This window comes from Amblyomma americanum, chromosome 1, assembly GCF_052857255.1.
Source record: "Amblyomma americanum isolate KBUSLIRL-KWMA chromosome 1, ASM5285725v1, whole genome shotgun sequence".
NCBI lineage: Eukaryota > Metazoa > Arthropoda > Arachnida > Ixodida > Ixodidae > Amblyomma > Amblyomma americanum.
In genome coordinates, this window is record NC_135497.1 from 45,420,028 (window position 1) to 45,428,679 (window position 8,652).

General features: G+C 46.0%; 1 protein-coding gene across 1 annotated transcript; it reads left to right on the plus strand.

The window, feature by feature from the left end:
• The first annotated feature begins 1,098 nt into the window (after positions 1-1,098).
• On the plus strand, positions 1,099-8,344 carry LOC144129761 (uncharacterized). Its single transcript, XM_077663863.1, has 7 exons — positions 1,099-1,348; positions 2,536-2,677; positions 2,885-2,946; positions 4,070-4,217; positions 5,221-5,294; positions 6,668-6,793; positions 8,162-8,344. Exons 2-7 carry the CDS (start codon positions 2,587-2,589, stop codon positions 8,342-8,344), a joined length of 684 nt encoding a protein of 227 aa, XP_077519989.1. The 5' UTR covers positions 1,099-1,348; positions 2,536-2,586.
• Positions 8,345-8,652: the final 308 nt, after the last annotated feature.

Here is an 8,652-nt window from a genome sequence, read left to right on the forward strand (position 1 = left end):
CAGTTACAGACACATTAAAAACTCCCGATATCCTAGCGCTATGCTAGTGAGATCAATAAAGCACTGATTCAGTTGCTGCAGAAAAGCAATGAGATTACAGCCAGGCGAATGGATCAGCGAAGTTGTAAGCTTTCTATGGCATGACACTACAGCGCGAGTGGAAGCTCCAATTACACATCACGGCGAAATTTAAGTGTCAGTACTTCTCTCATCGAAGAACTCTGGCGAAACTGCATGTGCCACTATTGCACACATGAAGTTGTTTGAAATAAAATTATTTAAAATCACAGTCGAAAATACATTATGCGCAGTTTGCGATGGTACAGCCCAATGTGTGCAATTAGAAAAACGAAAGCATTCTCAGCACAGTGCAGTGACATGTTGGAAATGTAAAGGAGTGTTGCTTTTTTTCTTTGTAGAGGTTCATTACTGCAACTGTTCGAAGTAAGCTTGAAATGTCAAAAAATAGGCCACTCAACCAAATCCAGTGCCCACAAAATGCTTAATGCTCACTGTGAGCGAACAACGCGAGAAAGGAATTCAGAAAAGTTATTTTCATGGCGAAAGTCGTCGGAAAAATTTCTTGTGCATTCGACGTGCGCAACTCAGACTGCTCTAGCAGCATCGTCATTTCACTTTCAGGCACAGAACAGCTGCATACTGTGCGCATTTGTAACGTGGAATAGGCAGGCCATGTTTTGTTGAGCTTGGAAATATAGCCTCAACACAAACACACATATACCCACAAGCACGACAAACTAAACGCCGGGAACCACTGCCACTGAGAAGCATACGTCGTTCCAACACAGTGCTTTCCACACGCTGGCCACATTCATCGCAATAATGAGGGCAACGATATCATGAGATCAAAAAAATGCAACTTCTTCGCTGCGGAGATGAACTTATAGGCGCGAAGCGATGGTCTCAATGGCTGTGTGACTGGCTCGCGGTCACGTGAAACAGGGCAGTGACTGCTGAAGCCAGGTCGAAATAATGCAAGCGTTATTTCAACCCATGCGTCGCATCCGGTTTGAAGAAAAGACATCACGTCCGGTAATTTTTTTTTAAGTTTGAGCCATGTTTGAGTCGAGCCGAACATTGCTTTCAGAAGCACTATGGCTGGTCGGCGGAAAGAGCGCGCGATCGTGTTGCACGTGAGTAATTTGTTAATTCTACCTTTTTGTATGCACGTACTGAGCGATTTCCTGTTATCTGACACTCGGCATTCCATTGTCAACTTCCTTGCGCCCGAATATTTTGTGTTAGCAGATAACCCAGGACTAGCGCTGAGCCCGCTTGCCCGGCAGTGGACCGAAAGGCCCTGAGGGAAAGACTCACCTGTTTTTTCGTAAGTTCTGCTCAAAAGCTCTGTAGGTCTACAGAAAAAAGCATGCGTTGAGCGTGTTTTCATAAATTTTGTTAACCCAGCCCAAAGTAAATCATGGTCATGAAGAACACACATAATGACCAGCTTTTGCGTGCTCCCGAAAAAAGGCGGGAAACTTTTGACAACAGTTCAGTTGAACCACGACCAGCTCTATTACTAAGAAAGCGGGTCGTGAGTTGAACTAACCTTTTGTGGAAGGAGTTTTGTACACGGCCCAATATTTTATGGCCCCGCGGCCGTAAAAGATAACCTCCCAAAACGACTCAGCCTATGAGAGACGCCGTAGTGAAGGCCCCCGGAAATTTCGACCACTGGGGGTTATTTAACGTGCACTGACATGGCACAGTACACGGGCCTCTAGAATTTCGCCTTCATCGAAATTCTACCGCCACGGCTGGGATCGAACCCGCGTCTTTCGGGCCAGCAGCCGAGCGCCATAACCACTGAGCCACCGCGGCGGCTAATATTCAATGCCTTTAGACTGTTTTCGATCGTCAGTGTGACTAGTGTGGCAGCGACTTTCTTCAGACTATTCGGAGTACTGGCCTGCGTATTTGTGCAGATCGGAAACTCGTGCATGAATGAAACGTGCCAGTCGCCCTTGCGGACGAGAGAACAGACTTCGCTCACTACCCGTTGTTCATGGGTAAAGTAAGCAATTTTAAAAAGTTGTTTTGTGAGATACAGTGATCGCTTATAAGCGGTCATGCCGGCTACGTAGACGCACGTCAAAATTTCCTCATTGTTTTCAAGTTTACCCTGTAGTTGTTAGCTGCAATTAGCATTGCTTAGTGCGGCCTCAGTGCATCGAACATTTCTCATCAGTAGAGGTGGGCGAATATCCCAAATCTGTAGATAGCTAATCGGATGCCCTTGTATTCAGTTCGCTTAGCGAATCAAGTAGTACATGTTCAAAATGCTTCCAAACGAATCGACTGCGCTCTTATGCCTTCGAGTAGTTTTTGAATATTTGGCAGCAAGCTCAAACAGAGACGCCGTAGTTACCTTTTTTTTGGAAGACAGTTTTTTTTAAATAATTTATATACAGAAATTTTTGACAAAAGCATTTTTGAGCGAAAAAAACGTTTATGATCGAAGTTTTTTTTACATAATGTGAGACTTCACAATAACAGTCAGTGTATCCGCAGGTCGTCCGAACGAAGAAGACTCAGAGCGAATGCCTGCCTGCGCCAGAATATATGCTTCCGGACTACTGGGAGGCTCCTGGGAGCGGAAGGCAGGATCTGCTCGAAGATCCAGCTTCATGGGAAGAGCAGCGTGACGAGGAACGTAAGTTTACGATTCGCGAGTGACACGAGACTGGAACAGAGGCCTGCATAGAGGAGTGCATATAGTTATTGATGCCGCAGTATTTTGAAGAAAGAAACAGTATTTCATTATAGAAACCTGGCCTTTTTAGTTAAGTGGTTTAAAAACAAAGCTGCTACGCTTTCGATCTTCAACCATCTAAAAATATGCCTCAAATATTTTTTGTAGCTTGCGACGGAAGCGGAATAGTTGCCCGTGCCGACACAGCATTAGCCGACGTGGAGAGAGAGGTAAGCGAAGCATACACGGACGTTTACAATACCTTTCTTGGCATGCTTTGGCAGGTGCTCTCTATTTTTAAATGGTGCAATCGCCGCCCAGATTGAACAAACCAAGCAATAAAAAACTGGCGCCACACGGCGGATGACGGCATTCGTAAATAAAGGAGTGCATGCTGCCAAATATCAATGCGATGGCATTAGTGTTTACGTAAGGAGTAGAATCCGTCATAGATGTCATAAAATTCGGTGATTAGCCAAGGGTGGTCACGTGACGCTGTGACATCATCGCAACGTGCCCACCACGTTGTGAGCACAGCTATCTGCAGCTAGCAGACTGAATATGACCGTTGGTGCACCGACAATTTTAAAGAAAATGACGCAGACACACACAAAAGTTGCAGCAGAAACTGTAGCAAATGTGATCTAATCCTATCCCATTCCACTCTAACGGTGGCTTAAGCGTCCCCAGAGTTTCATTCTTTCCGTATTCTAACTGGCAAGACTGTCTTTCCATTTACTACATATAGGTCTCCTCGCAGAATTCGGTAATGCTGTATTGCGGATTCGTCCTTACTATGCTTGAGTGCATGAAAGTCAGCACTAACAAGCGGAGCGAAATGTTTCCATTTGGCACCTTTAAAACGGTGAAAATCGGGAGATGGCTGGGAGATGGCTGAAATCGCAAAACAACTAAAGGAGCGGACACAAATGCTTTTGTCTTGTTCCTTCATGTTTTTGAATTACCCTAGCATGAACCATTTCTAAGACTCCCGTAGAACCTCTGGGTAACATGCCGCATGTACGAAGTGGTTTCTTGAGCAGGACACGCCATTTAACTTCTTGGAACTGGATTGACCCTGATGCAGAGGCTGCAACGTTACTTGCCAAAGAAAGTGCGTGAAGACGACGGGACAAAAAGAGGCACAAAAACGGACACACCTCTCTTTTCTGGTACCATCATCTTCACGCAGTTTTTTGCAACCACTATGAACCGACCAGCCCAACATCATGTCTAACAGCAACTTTTAAACCTCGCTGCCTCGTAAACCTACAACTACAAGCGATCGCCATCTCTGGTCTTTTCAAAGCAAACATTACTTCTTGCCTCTCTATGCATGCGTGCCTAACGTAGGCATTCGAGGCCGGTTGGGAGACTCACAGAGAAAGCCCGCCTTCGAGTTCCGCCGATGCGCTTCCGGACCACTGGGAGGCTCCTGCGAGCAGCGGTCGGGACCTGCGCGAAGAGCCATCCTCACTGGAAGAGCAACACGAGGAAAAACGTAAGTGTACGATTCGCGATTGACGTGATACTGAAACTGAGGTCTGCAGGGAGGAGTGCATATAGTTATTGATACCGCAGTAATTAGAAGAAGGAATATGCAAAGGCCTCTATCTGCTTGCTTCGCTAATCTACGATACATAATGAGAAACCAGTATTCATTCTTTTCGCGCACGCCGTTGCTCATGAAGATGTGAAGCGTGTCCTTGTGACGTACCTACATCGGAGGGAATTCCTTTCCTATGTAGCGCCGACCGCCCATCACGTGACCGACGTTCCACAACACACTTTAGTGGTGTGGGCGGGGTCGGGGGCCAGATGGTCGTTTTTCTCTGCAAAGCGGCGGAAGGTTGCTTTCAGTATGAAAATGTGTGGTACATGGCTAGAACATTTTTCTATCGGCGGCAGACGTTTACGGGATGCATGCATCGGTTCGTAAAAAAAAGAAAACTATTTTTGTAGCATGCTTTGTCACTCATTCGGCTTGTATCAGCAGGTGGAGCATGTACTATCGGCCACAAAAGAATACAGGTTACGGGTTGCGGCTCTGTGGGAAAAGTTTATTTGGATCTAGCGTCGTACACTAATCCCGTGAAATGTCTGAAAGTATGTGGAAACGATCACGCGTCATTAGCTGATACTGGGTCGTGAGGTGGCGCAACAGTAATTTTTTTTTCCCGAGAACACACGTGCACAAAGCTTTTGAGGCCGGCAGTATATACGATTCCCGCAACTTCAGTCATGTGTTTGGGTCACACGCCTGCAACAAAGTATTGTGGTCCTCATACCCGCATCCATTAAAATTTTGCTGTCTATATTGAATTTCAAGATTTTCGAAGTGCATATTTATCTGCCGCCGCTTCAGTAATGCAATAGTGTGATATCAAAAATATTTTTTTTGAGAGATCTGGCATTTTAGTGCCACGATAAGTTATTTACCAACAAAGCTGTTGCGCTTGCGATCTTTAACCATCTAAAAACATGCCTCAATTCCTGTCTTCTAGCTTACGACAGAAGCGGAATGGTTGCGCATGCTGGCTGCACCAGCGACACAGCATGGGCCCACGTGAAGAGCGAGGTATGTGAAGCATACACGGACGTTTACAATACTTTTCTTGGAGTGATTTGACAGGTGCTGTCTATTTCTAAAAGGCTCAGTCGCGGCCCAGAATGAACTAACCAAGCAGTAAAGCACTGGCACCATACGGCAGTTGGCGGCATTTGTTAAGCGAAGCATATATGTGGCCAAATTTAAATACGAGACCATTATTGTTTACGGAAGCAGTGAAATCCACTGTAGATGTAAAAAAAATCGTTGATTGGTTGAGAGATGGTCACGCGACCTTATGACGTTATCGCAACGTGCCCACCGCGTTGTGAGCACAGCTATCTGCAGCTAGCAGTGCGAATATAGCGGTTGATGGACTGACAATTTCAAAGAAACAGACGCAAACCCGCGAAGAAGTTGCAGTATAAGCTTTCGGTTTACAGCTTTAAAGGTGGCCTTAGTGTCCCTAAAGTTTCATTCTTTCCCTATCCTAACTGGAAAAACTCTCTGTGTTTACCAAGTATAGCTCTCCTCGCAGAATTAGATAATGTTCTATTGCGGAATCATCCTCATTATGCTTGATTGCATGAAATTCAGCACTAACAAGAGCAGCAAAATGTTTTCTTTCGGCACCTTTAACGTGGTGAGAATCGGAAGATGGCTGTCGCGGCCGCCGCTTCCTCCTTTCCTCACGATAGGAAGAGTTTTTCTTAAGACACACAGTTGAACCTCGTTGTAACTAAGTTGCAGGGCTCGGTGGTTACTTCGTTATAGCCGTAGTTTTGTTATAGTCCGTGTTGACCGAAGTTCCAACTGGAATCGTTATATCCGTTGATTTGTTTAAACAGTTTCATTATAACGAGCTTCGACTGTATTTTGATTGCTCTTTCGGGATATGCACGATGTAAATCGGATCAATCTTGAACAAAAAAAGTCAAGTACATTTCAAAAGCATAGCGATACCTGCTTGAACTCATTACTCAGCCGAAAAGTTGATCACGTCATGTGCGTGCAAAATCATCCGCCGTATCATAGTGTTCGACCATTTATGTATTATATATACTTAATCACCACTCCGTGTAAACGTTTTTATGCGTTTTTCGTGGGCACAAGCTTCGGCCGGTGCAGCTATCTGTACCACACTTCAGAAACGCCAACTTCACCCTTCTGGCGGGTTGCACGAGTCAACCCATTTCACGCGTACGTTTTTTTTCGGGGGGGGGGGGGGGGGCTACCGGACACTTAATCGCAAATTCGCGCCGGGAGGATGAGGACGACCGCGATTACGGCGCGAAACACTTCAATCCGTCTTTAACAGCCAGAGCTGTAAAATTTAACCTGTATGCTCAAGCCCCCACTTTGCCGTGGAGCGGCTGGTGAACACGGCGGAATAATATACGCAGGTGAAATCGGGAGACGCCAGTCTCGTCGGTAAGAGCATGCATGGCCTCGGGGAAGTCCACAGTCAAGGGTGCCCCGCTGGGAGTGTTCACGTTGAATGCGCTGCCCAAGGGACTGCACTTCGGCACGTATCACGGAGTCAAGGTGGACAGCATCGAAAATGGCGGCTGCACTTGGCCGGTGAGCTTGTCCGGCCAATGTGTAGAACACTAAGACTCAGGTTGTAAATGCTCTTATGGACAACGTTCTAAACACCTGGGCTATAACTGCACTACGCTGCTCGCATTGTTACTCTGTCCCGGACTTGCAAGTGCATTCGAGGTAAGTTTTTTTTTTTTTTGGGACAATGCTGGAATACATTCCATTGTTGTGTGAGAGGGAAAGATTGCAGCGGATGATCACATTTGCAAACCGCATGTCGAGGATTCAACGAACATGCGGACTCTGCAACGTCATTGTATTATACTGAACAGCTGTACTGACAGGCCGCGTTATTATAACGCTAGAATAAAAACAGAAAAAAAATGTACAACAATGTTCACATATATGGTTGTCAGTGCCTCACATATTTTCCAAACTTCTTTCGCATGCAAGAAGGGAGACATAACCATGGGACATCGCTGAGTCACCAGATCCACCATTAGGGACCTTTTTATTTTCCTGCAAAAATTTCGCGAAATCTCAGGTATGGCTACCAGTGCACGCTAAACCATCCAGCTCACAGTACAAGAGTCGCACTCACAAGCCAAGCTGGAAGCTTTAGCGTAAGCTGAAGGCTAAGCTAAAAGGTTCCAAAAATTTATTCATTTGAAGAAGAATATTAATTACTCTTGAAATTAACTCCACTATCTTCTACAATCTGAATGCAGTTTCATTCATGCACTTTTAAGGAATGTGATATTGGTTGTTTTATATCGCTGACAATGCCACTATACGGACCTAAGTGTTTGGTAGCCCGGGCTGTCCTTTTTTTCCGCCAAATAAGCTGTAAGTAGACCATAATATCTTGTTCCATGGTGCTCTTTGGCTTCAGAAGCCCTTGCGCCATAAAAATTTTCGATCATCACCATCATCAGCATCATCGTTATCATTTTTTAGTTCCATATTTCCAAAATCTATCTGGCGGCGCCAGATGGCGCCAGGTACACGGCAGGCTGCGCGCGTATCTTCAGCATCCGGGCCAATCAGCGCGTGCTCGCAGACGGTGGGCGAGCTTCTGGTACTTTGATAACGGTAACGGGGTACACGGTACGCTATCGGAGTCTCGATAACCACAGAAACCGTCCGTTTAACACCACTCTGTAACCTTATAGTGGATAGACTGGTAGGTTTGAGGGCCTTCGAAATGATTATTAGATCGAGGTATAAGATTAGAACACGGAATACTGGCCTGTTTCTGGACACTTGAAATTGCCGCCACGTTTTTTTTTGCGTCCGTTGTTTCACGTTAGTACGGTCGCTGAAAAATTACACTGTTGAACCGCTACATTCTGCAGGTGCGCCGATGTGAAGACTTCTTCGTGGTAGACGGCCACCCGCAAGAGCGCAACCACTGGATGAACGACGTGAACTACTCGCCCAGCAAGCGCAGACAAAACCTCGTGGCCTTGCTCGTGAACGGAGACATCTACTACCGCACAATAAGGAACGTCGGCCCCGAAGAAGAACTGCTGCTCTGATATTCAACGTCGTTCACCAAGACTTTGCTCGGGAACCCAAGAGGACGAGGGGCGTTGAAGGAAGGTGAGGAGAAGCTTATCCTGCACTCCTTAGCTGGTAGATAATAATCGGCTGATTGCGTATGCAAGCTGCGAACATGCCTGATTTATCATCATTATCATCAGCCTGACTAAACCAACCGCATGGCAAAGGCCTGTACCATGTCTCTCCAATTAACCCTATCCTTTACCAGCGGCGCTCACCCTATGCCTGCAAACTTCTTAGTCTCATCCGCCTACCTAACCTTCTGCTCTCCCCTGCTACGCTT

Bases quoted from the DNA above. Each gene is read 5' to 3' on its own strand.
- LOC144129761 (XM_077663863.1), top strand. From the start codon at position 2,587: ATGCTTCCGGACTACTGGGAGGCTCCTGGGAGCGGAAGGCAGGATCTG. The intron at 2,678-2,884 runs GTAAGTTTACGA...TATTTTTTGTAG, and splicing joins AGAGCAGCGTGACGAGGAAC to CTTGCGACGGAAGCGGAATA. The intron at 4,218-5,220 runs GTAAGTGTACGA...CCTGTCTTCTAG, and splicing joins AGAGCAACACGAGGAAAAAC to CTTACGACAGAAGCGGAATG.